Here is a 19,105-nt window from a genome sequence, read left to right on the forward strand (position 1 = left end):
GACAGACAGACAGGGATTAACAGCACCAAGAAGTAAAGACTGGTGCTTATATAGACCACGTCAACCAGATACTTAGATTTCAATATTTTTCTTTTATTACTCATATGTATATCCAACTCTCACCACAAAGGTGTGTAGGGTACGTTTACAACCAGACGTAGGAACAAAACCCCGATATAAAATATCTTTACCTAATACATTAAAAATATATATAGAAACAAACACATCTTGGAAAATGTGTTTTAGCCTGATCCTCTTTCAACCCCATCCACACAAACCCATCTCCCAGAGCTGGAGAGCAACCACCAGAATGCTTCATTGGTTGGGGACGATGGGAGTGAGAATCCAATACAATTGGAAGGTATCACATTGGGAAAGGCTGGGTTACAGCGATGGCATTGATTATCCTAAGGCTGGATCGACACTGCTCTATATCCAAGGATGTGACTCTGGATTGCCTGCTTTGAAGTGGATTATAGGAGTCTATACTGCCTGAAAAATGTTCTGTTCCTGGTTTGAAAGTGTTATTTCCTGTTTAATTGTGCAATCCTTGGGTTGTTGTAGGTTTTTTCGGGCTGTATGGCCATGGTCTAGAGGCATTCTCTCCTGACGTTTCGCCTGCACTTTGGCAAGCATCCTCGGAGTACCTCTGAGGATGCTTGCCAAAATGCAGGCGAAACGTCAGGAGAGAATGCCTCTAGACCATAGCCATACAGCCCGAAAAAACCTACAACAACCCAGTGATTCCGGCCATGAAAGCCTTCGACAATACATTGTGCAATCTTTATTTAGAAAATTGTTGTTATACTCCAGAAACTTTGTTTTTGCAACTGCCACAAACTAGGTTAAATTGGCTGAGACTCGATGATGAGATGGTCATTGGAAAACTAGAGCAAAATGTGCTAGGACAGGGGTTCTCAACCTTTCTAACACCGTGACCCCTAAATATGCTTCCTCATGTTATGGTGACCCCCAACCCTGGCCCTTGAGCGCTTCAGCTGGAGGTCAGCTGTGACCAGCAGTGCTGCAGAATTCGAGGAGGCACGAGTAGAGGGTAAGAGAGAGAAACGTGCCAGGAGGAAGGCGCATCAAGCCAACCCCGACCGGGACCGCCTTCCACCTGGAAACCAATGCCTTCACTGTGGGAGAAGATGCGGGTCAAGAATAGGGTTCCACAGCCACCTACGAACCCACAAGGAAACGCATAATGGAAGACCATCTTACTCGTCCAACGAGGGATCGCCTAAGGAAGGAAGGACCCCCAACCATAAAATTATTTTCGTTGCTCCTTTGTAATTTTGCCCTTGCGTGAAGGCCTTGCGCTAAGGGGTTCTCGCCTGCCCCATGCCCTTGCCGGCTGGCGGGAGCACGAGGGAGGTGAGGGAGGACTCGTGCAAGGCAATGCCTTGTGCAAATGGGCCCTCGCCGGCCTTGCACACTTGCCGGACAGCGAGAGCGTAAGGGAGGCTTCTGCTCGACCCACGCCCCTTCCAAGCTCAGCAGGGGACGAGGGACGAGCGCAAAGATTCCCTGGACAGCCAGACCGACCGGGAAGCCTTCGTGTGAAAAGTACGTGTGAAAAAGGTCTTTGAGTCCTCGTGGACAACAAGTTAAACATGAGCCAACAATGTGATGTGGCGGCAAAAAAAAGCCAATGGGATTTTGGCCTGCATCAAGAGGAGCCGAGTGTCTAGGTCAGAGGAAGTCATGCTCCCCATGCTCTGTTCCACTTTGGTTAGACCACACCTGGAATATTGTGTCCAATTCTGGGCACCACAATTCAAGAGAGATATTGACAAGCTGGAATGTGTCCAGAGGAGGGCGACTAAAATGATCAAGGGTCTGGAGAACAAGCCCTATGAGGAGCGGCTTAAGGAGCTGGGCATGTTTAGCCTGAAGCAGAGAAGGCTGAGAGGAGATATGATAGCCATGTATAATAAATATGTGAGAGGAAGCCACAGGGAGGAGGAGGGAGCAAGCTTGTTCTTTGCTTCCCTGGAGACTAGGACGTGGAACAATGGCTTCAAACTACAAGAAAGGAGATTCCATCTGAACATGAGGAAGAACTTCCTGTCTGTGAGAGCTGTTCAGCAGTGGAACTCTCTGCCCCGGAGTGTGGTGGAGGCTCCTTCTTTGGAAGATTTTAAACAAAGGCTGGATGGCCATCTGTCAGGGGTGATTTGAATGCAATATTCCTGCTTCTTGGCAGAATGGGGTTGGACTGGATGGCCCAGGAGGTCTCTTCCAACTCTTTGATTCTATGATTCCTTTAGACCCGCGTGCCCTGTGGGAACAGGAGGTGGAGGAGCTGACCTGGAAAGCCTGGCTGTTTCCCTGGCACAGGGGCTGGCAGCCATTTTGAGGAGGCAGAGGGTTCAAGACCAACTGAGGTGCCTTCACGACCCCCAGAAAATGGCCCAGCGACCCCCCTGGGGGTCGCGACCCTCAGGTTGAGAACCGCTGTCTAGGATATAAACAAGTAGATCCAGCCTAAGACACTCATTCCAAATCTACTGTAAGAACAGAGTGACTTCTTTCCGCTCTCCAAGACCCAACCACAGCGCAGCAGCATCATGGGTCGTGTTGTTTGCCACTCCCTGCATCGTGACACCCGCCGAGGCACCTTGGTCCTGACAACGAATCCGGCTCCCAATTTCCCGGTCCTTTAGAAACTCTGCTGTCCCTCTCGCTTAAGGAATTGCACGCCGTCGGTTGCCGCGAACCGTGGGGAGGACGAGAGCAGCAACAGGAGGGATGTCGAGGGGCGAAGCAGAGGTCGGGGGCCCACCGGGGTCTCCGAAAGGCCGAGAAGGGGACCCTGTGGCGCCGGGAGAACGAGGGGCAGGCATCCGGCACGAGGGTAAGCGGAGTCCCGGCGAAGCTAAGCGGCCGTGACCGCGTAGCTTGCAAGAGGGCCGCCTTGTCTGCGAAGCGCAGCAGCCGGAAGACCAGCGGTCGGGGTCTGGAGGTGGCGTGGACCCTTCGGGCACTCTCGATCTCCGGGGGTATCCCCAACACTGGCGGAAGGAGGGTCCGGCGCAAGAAGGAGACGGCGTCGCCACCCTCGGCGCCCTCCGGCAAGCCCAGCACTCGCAGGTTGTTGCGGCGGGAGCGGCTCTCCAGGGTGCGGCAGCGGGCTTCCGTCTGCCGAGCGTACTCGCAGAGGCTGCGATTCTCCATCCGGAGAGAGGCCAGCTCCAGCACCCAACCACGGGCGTCCTGCTCCAGCCGCTCCAGGTGGCTCTGCAGCCGGGAAACGTCCCGCGACACTGCGCTCATGTCCGCGGAGAGCCGGCCCAGCGTCTCGGACAAAACGGGGCCCAGCTCGGCCCGATGCACTTCGCCCCTGTTTTCCAAACTGTTTTGGGACGGAGACGAGTCGGGACACCTTTTCTTCGAAGGGTTTCCTGGCTCGGTTCGTGGTTCGAAACTGCAGGACGTTGCCACCGAAGCTGGGCTGTTGTCGACACTGTCTGTAAGGGGAGGACAAAGAAGATTTTACAATGTGAAGTGCCATTCTTTTGCCACCTGGGCAGATTCAAAGCAACCCCGCTTCTGTAAAAAGTTTCGCAAAATGTGCCCAACTTGGTTTGGGTTCGAAATAGCAGAAGAACAAAAGCAGCAAGCAAATAAAACGGTACAATTAATATAACTCACATATAAGCAAAAACACACACAATTTAAAGCCTTATGGCCGGGCCAGATGTAATAGATTAAAAATTTTAAAATAAACACTGGGCATGAACAGAGGTAGGATGTATCTAAGCAGGAGGTTTTCAAAAGATAATGTAGGGAGATCAACCCAATGGGTAGTTAAAGTGCTTCTGAGGACATATTGCAGGGAATTGGTCAGAGCAGGGCATTGTTTCCTTTATTCTGGGAAGGCACACTGGAACAGCCACGTTTTCAGGCTCCTCCTAAAGACTGCCAATGTGGGTACTGGCTGATACCCTTGGGGAGTGAGTTCCAGAGTCGGGGGGCCACCACCCAGAAGGCCCTCTCCCTCGTCCCTACCAATCACGCCTGCAAAGGAGGTGGGAGTGAGAGTCAGATCTGGCCACGGTGGTCCACGCTCTTGTCATATCCCAGTTGGATTACTGCAACGCACTCTACGTGGGGTTGCCTTTGAAGACTGCTCGGAAACTTCAACTAGTCCAGCGAGAAGCAGCTAGATTACTCACCGGAGCGTCATACAGGGAGCACACCACCCCCCTGCTGCGTCAGCTCCACTGGCTGCCGATCCAATTCCGAGTACAATTCAAAGTGCTGGTTTTGACCTACAAAACCCTATACGGTTCCGGCCCAGTGTATTTGTCCAAACGGATCTCCCTCTACATCCCACCTCGAAGTTTAAGATCATCTGGGGAGGCCCTGCTCTCGACCCCGCCACTCTCACAAGTGAGGTTGGCAGGGACGAGGAGCAGGGCCTTCTCAGTGGTGGCCCCCCACCTGTGGAACTCACTCCCCGGGGAGATTAGATCGGCGACTTCCCTTCTGGCGTTTAGGAAAAAACTGAAGACCTGGGTGTGGGACCAAGCCTTTGGTCATTCTGACAACTAATTTAAGGATCTGACGATAGATAAGGACAAATGGAATGGAATGAATATATGGACTCTGAACCCTGAGCATGAGATTGTTTTATTACTTTATTTTATTTTATTATGTATTGATGTTTTAAATTTAACTGTTGAATTGCTTTGTATTTTGTACTGCTTGTCAATGGATTTGGGCATCTAATTGTGCCTCCTCTGTAAGCCGCCCTGAGTCCCCCCCGGGGTGAGAAGGGTGGGGTATAAGTAAGTGAAATAAATAAATAAATAAATAAAATAGGGTCTCTCCAGGTGGGTTCGTAAACAGAAATGCGGTCTCGCAAGTAGGCAGGTCCCAAATTGTTCAGGGCTTTGTAGGTCAGAACCTGCACCTTGAATTGAGTCCGGAAAATGAACGGCAGCCAATGGAGCTCCTTAAACAGGGGTGTAGACTGCTCCCTGTAAGTTGCTCCTGTTAGTAACCTGGCTGTTGCCCGTTGGACCAATTAAAATTTCCGAACTATCTTCAAGGGCAGCCCCACATAGAGTGCATTACAGTAATCCAATCTGGAGGTGACTAAGGCGTGGACCACCCTGGCCAGATCCGACTTCATGAGGTACGGTCGCAGCTGGTGCACGAGTTTTAATTGTGTGAAGGCCCTCCTGGCCACCGCCGACACCTGAGCTTCAAGCGTTAGCGATGAGTCTAGGAGGACACCCAAGCTGCGGATCTGTGGCTTCGGGGGAGTGCAACCCCATCCAGCACAGGTTGCCACCCTATACCCCGATCCGGCTTACGATCGACCAGGAGGACCTCTGTCTTGTAGGGATTGATCCTCAGCTTATTCATCATCCAGACAGCCACAGAGGCCAGGCTGCAGTCCCTTCTCCTCACCTGTCACCAAGGGACTCTGCTGTCCAGTTTTGGTTGAGCTGGATCCACTCCATTCCGGCACACAAGGCTTCAGTGCAGGTGAAGTTCGACTCCTGGCGAACGGATGTTCATTTCCTTTGGGGCCACAGGTGGACCTCACGGTGGGGTTGGCACCTGACGGGGACATGAGACACAAAACTAGCAATAACTGGAGAGCATTGGGACTCTCGTGGAATACTTGGCTTGACCAATCCAAAGTCCAGCAGTGGCTGAACAAGATACCTCTCATTTCCCATTAAATCGCTATGTAACAAAATATGAAAAAAATGTTCTGTTCCTGGTTTGAAAGTGTTATTCCTGTTTAATTGTCCGGTCCTTGCTTTGGAAGTAGTTGTTCTGGAGTGATAACTGTAACATGCCTACTTCGCTACGCCTCTCTGCTCTTCCCCTGCTTCTTAAATCAAGCACACTGGAACTCTGTATCTCCCAAGAGCTCTTGGTGGCTCACTGTTTATTATTGTTCCAAATTATTTACAGTGTTGGGAATCAGCCTGTGTTTGTGTTTCAGGATCCTGATGTGGGAAATGATAGTGCCGAGGTTGAAGTACAAGATGGAGATGGTTTGGTCAATGATTTTCAGGCAGACAATGACAGAGAGGCCTCAGTGCAAAGGGCAGTTTCTCATGAGAATATCCCTGCTGGGCCTAGCAATGATAGTTCACTCCCTCTCTCTGTGCGCTCTCAAGATTTGGGTTTAGAAAACAATCTGACACCTGGGAATTTTAATGAGCAGCCAGATAGGGAGCTGAAGAATAGGTGGCTGGAGATTAGCCAGGATAGACAGGAAACTCAGTGTTTACGCCGCTCTGAAAGCTTCAAGGTTTTTCCAGTTTTTCCAGGTAGGCTTTAGTGTGTGAGGTAAGCCTTAGTATGAGAAGGCCTCATATGTGAAACTCCAGTGTGAAGGTTGAATTTTATGTGTGCCATGGAAACTTTGTTCTTGTAAATAGTGTATGTAACTCGAGATGTATGTAACTCAAGGACAGCCTGTACTGCAAAGGCCTGTTTCCAGCTGCAGTCCCATCTCCTCACCTGTTGTCAAGGGACTTGCGCTTTTGGGTGAGCTGGAACCGCTCCATTCTGGCACACAAGGCTTCGGTGCAGGCGAAGTCTGACTCCTGGCGCACGGATGTTCATTTCCTTTGGGGCCACAGGTGGACGTCACTGTGGGGTTGGCACCTGACAGAGACACGAGACACAAAACTGGCACTAACTGGAGAGCATTGGGACTCTCGTGGGATACTTGGCTTGACTAATCCAAAGGTCTAGCAGTGGCTAACAGTACACCTCTCATTTCCTGTTAAATTAGTCCTGTATTCTTCAGTGATTGACATTTATGACCCAGAAACAAGAATCGTGTAGCAGAGTGTAATAAGTTTTCCAATGAAACGGGGGAATTTACTGGCATTTATTTAAATTTAATTGGCTTAATTTGACTTACTTTTGTGGCTGCTGCCAACTTCAGGAGATGGCATCCTCTTTGAAGGGTTCTTTGGGAATAACGAGTCTGTGACAATTCTGGGATTTTCCTTCACATTCTCCGCTAGATCTGTAGGAAGCACAAAAAGGCAGTGATGGTAACCCAAGGAAACCTGTAACTGACTATCAACAACAACAACAACATCATCACATATTTCATCCATGTTCAACATTTATACAAATGACCAGCCATAGCCAGAAGGGACAGAGAGCTTAATTTATGCTGACGATCGTGCCATCACCACCCAAGTAAGGAGCTTTGAGATGGTTGATCAGAAGCTCTCCAAAGCTCTAGGTGCTCTTACTGCCTATTACAGGGAAAAACCAGCTGATCCCTAACCCATCTAAAACACAGACATGCGCCTTTCATCTCAAGAACAGACAAGCATCCCGAGCTCTGAGGATAACCTGGGAAGGAATCCCACTGGAGCATTGCAGTGCACCCAAATACCTGGGAGTCACTCTGGACCGTGCTCTGACCTACAAGAAGCACTGCCTGAATATCAAGCAAAAAGTGGGTGCTAGAAACAATATCATACGAAAGCTGACTGGCACAACCTGGGGATCACAACCAGACACAGTGAATTCATCTACCCTTGTGCTTTGGTACTCTGCTGCTGAGTATGCATGCCCAGTGTGGAACACATCTCACCACGCTAGTAAATGTGGCTCTGAATGAGACATGCCGCATTATCACGGGGTGTCTGCGCCCTACACCACTGGAGACATTACACTGCTTAGCCAGTATTGCACCACCTGACATCCGCTGGGAAGGAGCAACCAATAGTGAAAGGACCAAGGCAGTAATATCTCTAGCTCATCCCTTGTTTTGGGTATCAGCCAGCACGTCAACGACTTAAATCACGAAATAGTTTTCTAAGATCTACAGAGACACTCAGTGGAACACCTCAGCAAGTGAGAGTCCAAAAGTGGCAGGCTCAAACCCAGAACCTCAACCAATGGCTGATACCAAATGAGAGACTCCTCCTGGGCACACAGAAGACTGGGCGACTTGGAAGGCGCTGAACAGCCTGCGCTCTGGCACCACGAGATGCAGAGCCAACCTTAAGAAATGGGGCCACAAAGTGGAATCCATGACATACGAGTGTGGAGAAGAGCAAACCACGGACCACCTGCTGCAATGCATCCTGAGCCCTGCCACATGCACAAGAGAGGACCTCCTTGCGGCAACACCAGAGGCACTCCAAGTGGCCAGATACTGGTCAAAGGACATTTAATAGAATACCAAGCTTGCAAACTTTGTGCTTTGTTTGTTTGTTAAAAAATGCAACACAACTGTTTGGTTTGCTCCTGACACGATAAATAAATAAATAAATCATCACAGTGAGTTCACTTTCTTCCAGCTTGTCATGGATCCGTCTCTGGCATGTTGAATCTGAGATTTAAAGATTTTATTCGTAACTTTGCTGCACAGTAGTACAGCCTTGACACAATCAGAAGCTCACCTTTCCGGGCACGGAATTCTTCTCCTTCTTCTCCCAGCTCTTCCTCCTTCTCTCCTTCATCCACTTGTCCGTGCCTTGGCTCTCTTTGGGCCTTTCTGGCCGGAGAGCTGCTGACCGACCGGGATCCGGGGCTGGGGTCCCTTGTGATCTCCTTCAGGCATTGGATCAGGCCTTGGAGGGGGTTACTTTCAGTCGCCGATTCTGCAGAAAGACAAGAGGGACGTCGGCAGCCACGCTAAACATTAGGAAGGCCTTCTTGACGGTAAGAGATGTTGGACAATGGAAGCCATACTTACCTTGAGCGTGGAGTCCAAGATTCCGGCGCTCAGGGTCTCTTTCCACCAAGGAATTCTGGATCAATGTGGAGGAACTACTCAAAGGACCAGATACGGCCGGTGCAGTCTCTTTGGAGCATCTCTCTGGATCACATCCATTGCCTCTGAGGCCTTAAATATAAGCACAACACTCTCTTCAGGGTTTCATCCACACTACAGCACTGTACCACTTTGAACCACCTTCCAACCATTGTGGATTCATCACCCTAATTGCATCAGAGGATTTTAATTCTAATGAAATATCTCTATTTTCAAGGGAGACCTTTTCACAAGAAGTGAAAAGTTGGGAAGATGCCAGCCCAAGGTCTTTACAAATCTACAGTTCCCAGGATTCCAAAGCATAGAATTATGGCAATTCAAGTGGTACCAAACCATATTAATTTTGCAATGTAGATGCAAACAGGCACATGAGCTTTTGGGTACACCTGCGCTGTAGAAGGCATGAAGTTCAACACCACTTGAGCTGCCATGGCTCAATGCTAAGGAAACTTGGGAATTGTAGCTGGCATTCTTCACTATTTACAGTATTTACATTCCGCTCTTCTCACCCCGCAGGGGACTCAGGGCGGATCACAACGCACATATACATGACAAGCATTCAATGCCATAGGCACACAACATATATAGACACACAAACAGAGGCTATTTAACTTTCCAGCTTCATGAGGGTATGCTTTGAATTCCGGCCACTGCGGGAGCTGTCACTTCACCGTCCACTTATGACACAGATGGAGTACTTCCTCATTCTTTTGCACGCTGCTGGATAGTTTTATGGCATTGTAAATTAGTTAAATTAGCCTCCCTGCAAAAAGCGGTACCTGAATTTCCTACTTGACAGATGCAACTGTCTTTTGGGCTGCAAAGGTCGACAGCAAGCTAGACAAATGGTCGGGAGCTTACTCCCGACTTTGAACTCATGACCTTTTGGTCAGTAGTGATTTTAATGCAGCTGACTCCCCAACCAGCTGTGCCACAACCCGGTCCAAAGATTGAGACTTACAACTCCTATGTACCCATAGCATGGAGTTAAAATGCAGTGTGAATGCACCCAGGGTTGTCAAGGCCACCTTCTCCGGACTTACCTGCAGGACTTAATCCAGGCTGAGTTCCGGCAGATTTGGATGAATGGACTTTGCGATGAGGGGGTGGACCCCCAGTGAGGTCCTTCAAGCCATTCTGCAGGCTGCGGAGAGGGGATGCCGGAGGTGGGAGCTCCACTTCCTCCTCTGAAGGAAGTCCCACCCGTGGGCTCTTCCCTACTTTCCTGGGGTGTGTTTCCTTCTGTCTCCCAGACTCATCCACACCTGGCCCTTGATACAAATCTGGAGGAGGAAAGAAGTACACAAACTGGACACTTAAGGTGCATCTAACTATGGCCCTCCGTGTCCTTCCTCCAGATAGAATCCTAGAACCCTAGAGTTGGAAGAGACCTGGTGGGCCATCCAGTCCAACCCCATTCTGCCAAGAAGTAGGAAAATCGCATTCAAAGCACCCCCGACAGATGGCCATCCAGCCTCTGCTTAAAAACCTCCAAAGAAGGAGGCAACTTGATGCCACTATCCCAATGCTAGAGATGCCATTCCGAGACCTGCCTTGTCTGCCATCCCACCAAGGCCCCATTCCCGGACTCTGCCGGTCCCTCTCGGTTTCGCTGCAGCTGGAGGAGGAAGAGGAGGAAGAGGAAACGCTCGGCGTCTTGAGATAATTCGGCCTCTGGATGGGGATCTCCTTCAGGCAGTTCATCAGTCGATGGAGAGGAGAGATGTCCGGAACGGAGACGGAGGTGCTGTCTAGTGGAACACAAAACACAGGCCAACAGGAAGAGTCACCACAACATCACCGACTCCAGCAACCATCAGCTTTCTCTCCAATGATGAAGAACGCTGGCTGCTGCAATGCAACAAGATCTGGGGTTCATTTACATTCTAGAATTATTATTATTATTATTATTATTATTATTATTATTATTGAAAAAATAGTTGCATTATTATTATTGCTACTACTACTACTGTGGACCTCTTCCAGAAAATTGGAGGTAAATTTCAGACAAAAATTGGTATGATACGAAACAAATAGGGCAGGGACCTAACAGAAGCTGAAGAGATCAAGAGAAGGTGGCAAGACTATACAGAAGATCTGTATAGGAAGGATAATAATATCGAGGATAGTTTTGACAGTGTGGTGAATGAATTAGAACCAGACATCCTGAGGAGTGAGGCGGAATGGGCCTTAAGAAGCATTGCTAACAACAAGGCAGCAGGAGACGACGGGATCCCAGCGGAACTGTTTAAAATCTTGAAAGAGGATGCTGTCAAGGTGATGCATGCCATATGCCAGGAAAATATGGAAAACACAAGAATGGCCATCAGACTGGAAAAAATCAACTTATATCCCCATACCAAAAAAGGGAAATGCGAAAGACTGCTCAAACTTCCGTAGAGTGGCCCTTATTTCTCATCATGCCAAGAAGGTAATGCTCAAGATCCTGCAAGGAAGACTCCAGCAAGACATGGAGCGAGAGTGGCCAGATGTTCAAGCTGGGTTTAGAAAAGGCAGAGGAACCAGAGACCAGATTGCCAATATCCGCATGCTGGAGAATGGAGAAAGGCAGGGAGTTTCAGAAAAACATCTACTTCTGCTTCATTGACTATTCTAAAGCCTTTGACTGTGTGGATCATATTAAATGGTGGCAAGTTCTTGGTGGGATGGGCATCCCAAGCCCCCTTCCCTCTCTCCTGAGGAATCTGTACAAGGACCAAGTGGCAACAGTAAGAACTGACCACGGAACAGGAGACGGGTTCCAGATTGGGAAAGGCGTACGGCAAGGCTGCATCCTCTCACCCAACCTTTTTAACTTATATGCAGAACACATCATGCGAGGATGTGTGGGGCTTGAGGAATGCAAAGCTGGGGTGGAAATGGCTGGAAGAAACATCAACAACCTCAGATATGCAGATGACACCACTCTGATGGCCGAAAGCGAGGAGGAGCTGAGGAGCCTTCTCATCAAGGAGAAAGAAGAAAGCGCAAAAGCCGGGTTGCAGCTAAACATAAAAAAAACCAAGATTATGGCAACAAGAATGATTGACAACTGGAAAATAGAGGGAGAAAATGTGGAGGCCGTGACAGACTTTGTATTTCTAGACGCAAAGATGACTGCAGATGCAGACTGTGGCCAGGAAATCAGGAGACGCTTCCTTCTTGGGAGGAGAGCAATGTCCAATCTCGATAAAAGAGTGAAGAGTAGAGACATCAGACTGGCAACCAAGATCCATTGCCTAGTCAAAGCCATGGTCTTCCCTGTAGTCACCTACGGATGTGAGAGCTGGACCTTAGGGAAGGCTGAGCGAAAGAAGATCGATGCTTTTGAGCTGTGGTGTTGGAGGAAAGTTCTGAGAGTGCCTTGGTCTGCGAGAAGATCCAACCAGTCCATCCTCCAGGAAAGAAAGCCCGGCTGCTCACTGGAGGGAAGGAGACTAGAGGGAAAGCTGAAGTCCTTTGGCCACATCATGAGGAGACAGCAAAGCCTAGAGAAGGGAATGATGCTGGGGAAAGTGGAAGGCAAAAGGAAGAGGGGCCGACCAAGGGCAAGATGGATGGATGGCATCCTTGAAGTGACTGGACTGACCTTGAAGGAGCTGGGGGTGGTGACGGCCGACAGGGAGCTCTGGCGTGGGCTGGTCCATGAGGTCACGAAGAGTTGGAGACGACTGAACGAATGAACAACAACAACTACTACTACTGTTATTATTATTATTATTATTTCCAAGGACACCGCCTGCTCTCCGCCCCGTCTCTCACCTTCTTTGAACGGCTTCTGAGAAGTCAGTTCTGTCCTCCTTGGCTTTGGGACAGAGGCATTGGATGACACCGTGACGGGATTTTGGATTTTATTTTCACGGACGGGAATCTCCTTCAGGCAGTTCTCTAAGCCTTGAAGAGGCAGGATCCCAGCGGGACTGGAGCCTGTGTGAAAAAGGGGCGAAACAGCTGGAAATCCGTATTTCCGGACACAGACATAGAATCAGAAGGGATCCCCAAAGGCCATCCAGCCCAATTGCCTTTTGCCAGGGAGGAAGGCACTATTAAAGCCCTCCCAACAGATGGCCATCCAGACCCTGTTTTAAAAAATCGCATTGGCCTTTTTAGCTGCTGCATCACACTCTTGGCTGAAGTTCATCTTCTGGTCTACTAAGAATCTTGGCCCCCTTTCCCATGGACTGTTTACAAACCAGTGGGCACCTATCTGACATCCATGAATTTGATTTCTTCTGCTCATAAGGGCAACACCATATATTTCTCCCCAGGAAATTCATTTTGTAAGTTTTGGCCCAGTTCTCCAATGTGCAGAGATCATTTGAGGTCCTGATCCTGTCCTCTATTTACCATCCCTCCCAATTTGGGATAAAGATGATGAGAGATTTAAACTATCCAACTACTGATCATGGAATGGGAAGACAGGCATGCAAAGGGGGAGGAAGAAGGGAGAAAAGGAAGGAGGAGGAAAAGGGAGAGGGAGAGAGAGAAAGAGAAGGAAGGAAGGGGAGAGAGAAAGAGAAAGAAAGGAAGAAAGAAAGAAAGAAGAGAAGGAAGGAGAGAGAAAAGAAGAAAGAGAAAGAAAGGAAGGGACGGAGGAAAATAAGAAAGGAAGGAAGAGTGGCAGGTTGGAAAAGAGAAAGAAGTAGGGAGGGAGGGAGAAAAAAGAGAAGGAAGGAGGGAGACAAAGAAGAAAGAGGAAGGAAGGAAGGATGGAAGAAAAAAGGGAGGGAGAAAAAAAGAAAGGGAGGAAAGAAGGGAGGGAGGAAAAAGAGAAGGAAGAAGGGAGGGAGAAAAAGAAGAGAGAGAGAGAGAGAAAGGAACGGAGAGAGGGAGAAAAAAGAGAAGGAAAGAAGGGAGTGAAAGAGAAAAAGAAGGGAGGGAGGGAGGGAGGGAGGAAAAAGAGGAGGAAGGAAGAAGGGAGAGAAAGAAGAAAGGGAAGGAAGGAAAAAGAGAAGGGAGGAGGGAGGAAGAGAAAGAAGAAAGAGAATGGAATGGAGGGAGGGAGGGAGAAAAAGAAGAGAGAGAGAAAGGAAGGAAGGAAGGAAGGAAGGGAGGAAGGAAGGCAGGAAGGGAGAGAGGAAAAAGAGAAGGAGGGAGGGAGAGAAAGAAAGAGAAAGAGAAGGAGAAAGGAAGGAAGGAAGGAAGGAAGGAAGGAAGGAAGGAAGGAAGGAAGGTAGAAAAAAGAAGGAAGGAGGGAGGGAGAAAAAGGAGAGAGAGAGAGAAAAGAAAGGCAGGGAGGGAGGGAGAAGAAGGGAGAGAAAGAAGAAAGGGAAAGAAAGGAAGGAAGGAAGGAAGGAAGGAAGGAAGGAAGGAAAAAGAGAAGGAAGGAGGAAGGAAGAGAAAGGAGAAAGAGAAAGAGAAAGAAGGGGAGAAAGGAAAAAGAGAAGGAAGGAGGGAGGGAGAAAAAGGAGAGAGAGAGAGAGAAAGAGGAAGGAAGGAAGGAAGGAAGGAAGGAGGGAGGGAGGGAGGGAGGGAGAGAAAGAGAAAGAAGGGAGGGAGGGAGGGAGGGAGGGAGGGAGGGAGGGAGAGAGAAAAAAGAGAAGGAAGGAGGGATAAAAAGATGAGAGAGAAAGAAAAGAAAGGGAGGGAGGGAAGGCGAAAAAAGAGAAGGAAGGAGGGAGGGAAAGAGAAAAAGAAGAGGAAGGAAGGAAGAAGGGAGAAAAAGAAGAAAGGTAAAGGAAGGAAGGGAGGGAGGGAGAAAAAAGAGAGGGAAGGGTCGCACTGAGTGAGAAATGACTTGAAGGCACACAACAACAACAACAACAACAACAGCAGCAGCAGGAATCCTAGTTAATCATTGAGTATACCTGGCTGGGAATGTGAGGGGACAAAACCTATCTGCAGACCCAAGAGGTTTAGCTTTTTTAATTTCCACCCCTTATTACTGCAGAGCTGCAAAAGTTTGGTTTAAGGTCTCTCTGCTTGGCCCATTGGCTCCCTGGACATCCAAGGCTAGTGTATCTGGATGGGACCTAATGCAACAGCATCTAGTTTGACCCATTGTCGATGCAGAGATCCCCAAAGACACATGTCTTAAAAATCGAGTCATGGCATTACCTTCCTCCTTTGGAGAGCACTGCCTGCCGCCTTGCCTGGGATGACTATTGGATGAGCTTCCAATGGTGGAGCCCATGGCCGGCAAGAAGGGGCTCTTCGTAGTCCCGGGAAGCTCCTTCAGGAAGTTCTCCAGACCCTGCAGAGGAGTGCCTTTGTGACTGGGACCTATGGAGACAAGGCAAGGCAAAATAATTTCCCCCCTAAATTTTGGAATATTTTTTTGCCATTAAATATTTACTTTCTCCCGATGAGCTAGCCAATAGCCACCTGCGGCAGAAGGCAAGGGTGCCAAAGTTTTCATTAGTAACATTCAGCAAGCGTTTTGCTCCTGAAAGTCTTACTGGCATGTGTCCATCATCAAATGAGAATGAGAGCATTCCATGTCATCATAAACAACATCTTTTCCTGTGCTGCCAAATGTTTCTATAGCATTGTTGTAGCTCAGCAAGCGGCTGAGGGTTTCTCTGGCTTTTCTGACATGTTGGAAGATGAGGGGACTGATGCATTTCAAAGTGATGAGTCTGTCAGTGCTAGGAGAGATGAGGTTTTGCATTCATAGAATCTAAGAGTTGGAAGAGACCTCATGGGCCATCCAGTCCAACCCCATTCTGCCAAGAAGCAGGAATATTGCATTCAAATCACCCCTGACAGATGGCCATCCAGCCCCTGTTTAAAAGCTTCCAAAGAAGGAGCCTCCACCACACTGCGGGGCAGAGAGTTCCACTGCTGAACGTCTCTCACAGTCAGGAAGTTCTTCCTCATGTTCAGATGGAATCTCCTCTCTTGTAGTTTGAAGCCATTGTTCCGCGTCCTAGTCTCCAGGGAAGCAGAAAACAAGCTTGCTCCCTCCTCCTCCCTGTGGCTTCCTCTCACATATTTATACATGGCTATCATATCCCCTCTCAGCCTTCTCTTCTTCAGGCTAAACATGCCCAGCTCCTTAAGCCGTTCCTCATAGGGCTTGTTCTCCAGAACTTTTATCATTTTAGTCGCTGTCCTCTGGACACATTCCAGCTTGTCAATATCTCTCTTCAATTGTGGGGCCCAGGCAACCAGGGATAGTGAAAGCGGTTCTCTTAGGAAATGGCCTTTGGCCAATGGGGAGTTTTCCCGATAAACCAGATTAGGTTGGAGAATGGAGGGAGTGAAAAATAGACTAATTAGAGCAGCGTTTCTCAACATGGGGGTCGGGACTCCTGGAGGGGTCACGAGGGGGTGTCAGAGGGGTTGTCAAGGACCATCAGAAAGCACAGTATTTTTTGTTGGTCATGGAGGTTCCGTGTGGGAAGTTTGGCTCAATTCTATCATTGGTGGGGTTCAGAATGCTCTTTGATAGCAGGTGAACTGTAAATCCCAGCAACTATAGCTCCCAAATGTCAAGTCTATTTTCACCAAACTCCACCACTGTTCACATTTGGCCATATTGAGCATTCATGCCAAGTTTGGTCCAGATTGATCATTGTTTGAGTCCAGAGTGCTCTCTGGATGTAAGTGAACTACAACTCCAAAACTCAATGCCCATCAAATCCTTCCAGTATTTTCTATTAGTAATGGGAGTTCTGTATGCCAAGTTTAGTTCAATTTCATCATTAGTGGAGTTCAGAATGCTCTTTGATTGTAGGTGAACTATAAATCCCAGCAACTACAACTCCCAAATAACAAAAATCAATCCCCACAAACCCACCAGTATTCAAATTTGGGCGTATTGGATATTTGTGCCAAATTTGGTCCAGTGAATGAAAATACATCCTGCATATCAGATATTTATATTACGATTCATAACAGGAGCAAAATGACAGTTATGAAGTAGCGACAAAAATAGTATTATGGTTGGGGGTCACCACAACACGAGGAACTGAATTAAGGGGTCGCAGCATTAGTAAGATTGAGAAATGCTGAATTTTGAATTCGTGGGAAGACCTTGAAGCCCAGGTGCGTTCGGCATGATCTCATGGCTATTTAGTTGGGCTTAAATTAGCGGTGTTGGTCTTATGCTTCTCAGAGGAGACAACGTTGACAGTTAAAAAACCATTAAAACATAATCACTTAAAACATTCTATAAAATATGCACATTAAAAGAAATTTCTACAAAATACATATTAAAATACATGGACGTAAACATAAGATGAAAGGCCTTCTAGAAGAGATAGGTCATAAATATTATTGCATTATATTTATTATTGCATTATGTTGTTGTTCATTTGTTCAGTCGTCTCTGACTCGTGACCTTATGGACCAGCCCACGCCAGAGCTCCCTGTCGGCTGTCACCACCCCCAGCTCCTTCAAGGTCAGTCCAGTCACTTCAAGGATGCCATCCATCCATCTTGCCCTTGGTGGGCCCCTCTTCCTTTTGCCTTCCACCTTCCCCAGCATCATTCCCTTCTCTAGGCTTTGCTGTCTCCTCATGATGTGGCCAAAGGACTTCCACTTTGTCTCTCGTCTCCTTCCCTCCAGTGAGCAGTCGGGCTTTCTTTCCTGGAGGATGGACTGGTTGGATCTTCTCGCAGTCCAAGGCACTCTCAGCACTTTCCTCCAGCACCACAGCTCAAAAGCATCTCTCTTCCTTCACTCAGCCTTCCCGAAGGTCCAGCTCTCACATCCGTAGGTGACTACAGGGAAGACCATGGCTTTGACTAGGCAATGGATCTTTGTTGCCAGTCTGATGTCTCTGCTCTTTACTATTTTATCCGTCTCCTGATTTCTTGGCCACAGTCTGCATCTGCAGTCATCTTTGCACCTAGAAATACAAAGTCTATCACGGCCTCCACCTTTTCTCCCTCTGTTTTGCATTCCTGTGATGATTCCCAAGCAACCAGGGATATCATTCTTGTTGCCATAATCTTGGTTTTTTTTGACATTTAGCTGCAACCCGGCTTTTGCGCTTTCTTCTTTCACCTTGATTAGAAGGCTCCTCAGCTCCTCCTCGCTTTCGGCCATCAGAGTGGTGTCATCTGCATATCTGAGGTTGTTCATGTTTCTTCCAGCAATTTCCACCCCAGCCTTGCATTCATCAAGCCCCGCACATCGCATGATGTGTTCTGCATACACGTTAAAAAGGTTGGGTGAGAGGATGCAGCCTTGCCGTACGCCTTTCCCAGTCTTGAACCCGTCTCCTGTTCCGTGGTCAGTTCTGACTGTTGCTCCTTGGTCCTTGTACAGATTCCTCAGGAGAGAGGGAAGGGGGCTTGGGATGCCCATCCCACCAAGAACTTGCCACAATTTATGATGATCCACACAGTCAAAGGCTTTAGAGTAGTCAATGAAGCAGAAGTAGATGTTTTTCTGAAACTCCCTGCCTTTCTCCATTCTCCAGCATCCGGATATTGGCCGTCTGGTCTCTCGTTCCTCTGCCTTTTCTGAACCCAGCTTGAACATCTGGCAACTCTCGCTCCATGTATTGCATTATAATAAATTATATTTTACAATGTATATTTATATGGCAGGCATGGGCCAACTTCGGCCTCCTCTCCAGGTGTTTTGGACTTCAACTCCAACAATTCCAGCTGTTAGGAATTATGGAAGTCCAAAACACCTGGAGGGAGGGCAGAAGTTGGCCCATGCCTGATGTAAGTCCATGCTCAAAGTGACCGATCCTTGTTCCCACCTTCCTCCTTCTGGCTCCACCTGCAAGGCTCTGGTGTCCACCTTTGGGGTCCACCTGGGGATCCATGGATGGACGAACTGACGGCTGGTGAACCTGGTTGACCGCTTGGAGCCAGGTCTTTCAAACAACGCTCCAGGTCTTGCAAAGGGGTGCTGTTGCGGCTCATTCCTATGGGGAGACATGTTTTGCTTTTATTTATCCAAGCTGCAAGATCGATCATTGCTTGGGTGCATGCAACAACAACATTATGTCACAATATGTTCTATTCCTGGTTCGAAAGTGTTATTTCCTGCTAATTTGTGCAGTGAGGGAATTGTGGGAGTTGTAGTCCAAAACACCTGGAGGGAAACATCTCCCAGGGTGCATTTTGCCCCCCGATTCCCTCACCTTCCTCCTTCCGCGGCCACCTCCCGGCGTCTGGCGTCCAGCAATGGAGTCCGTCTGGGGATCCGCCGAAGGAGGAGGAACTGACCGCTGGGGACGAGGCCTGGCTTTGCGAACCGATGGGCAGCTCTCTCAGGCATCTCTCCATCTCTTGCAGAGGGGCGCTGCATCGACCAGGTCCTGCAAGAAGAAACGGATTGAAATACACATTTACCAATGGGATTCGGGGCTGCTTCCAGAGAGTATACAGCAGTGTTTCTCAACCTGGGGGTCGCGA

General features: G+C 48.6%; 1 protein-coding gene across 2 annotated transcripts in view; it reads right to left on the reverse strand.

The window, feature by feature from the left end:
* Nucleotides 1–72: 72 nt before the first annotated feature.
* The window catches only part of LOC132779053 (protein KRBA1-like), a 58,293-nt gene continuing 39,260 nt past the window's right edge, over nt 73–19,105 (reverse strand). The window contains exons 15-26 of one of the 2 annotated variants that reach the window (XM_067470414.1): nt 18,832–19,008; nt 18,445–18,612; nt 14,840–15,004; nt 12,545–12,709; nt 10,336–10,533; nt 9,826–10,065; nt 8,705–8,854; nt 8,409–8,609; nt 6,905–7,012; nt 6,496–6,642; nt 5,425–5,577; nt 73–3,473 (exon numbers count right to left, since the gene is read on the reverse strand). In XM_067470414.1, the coding sequence (XP_067326515.1) occupies nt 2,572–3,473; nt 5,425–5,577; nt 6,496–6,642; nt 6,905–7,012; nt 8,409–8,609; nt 8,705–8,854; nt 9,826–10,065; nt 10,336–10,533; nt 12,545–12,709; nt 14,840–15,004; nt 18,445–18,612; nt 18,832–19,008 (2,774 nt within the window). In that variant the 3' untranslated portion in view covers nt 73–2,571. The remainder of the gene's footprint in view (nt 3,474–5,424; nt 5,578–6,495; nt 6,643–6,904; nt 7,013–8,408; nt 8,610–8,704; nt 8,855–9,825; nt 10,066–10,335; nt 10,534–12,544; nt 12,710–14,839; nt 15,005–18,444; nt 18,613–18,831; nt 19,009–19,105) is intronic. The other variant, XM_067470415.1, reaches the window with a different exon arrangement.

The sequence above is a fragment of the Anolis sagrei genome, chromosome 6 (assembly GCF_037176765.1).
Source record: "Anolis sagrei isolate rAnoSag1 chromosome 6, rAnoSag1.mat, whole genome shotgun sequence".
In the NCBI taxonomy this organism is placed as follows: Eukaryota; Metazoa; Chordata; class Lepidosauria; order Squamata; family Dactyloidae; genus Anolis; species Anolis sagrei.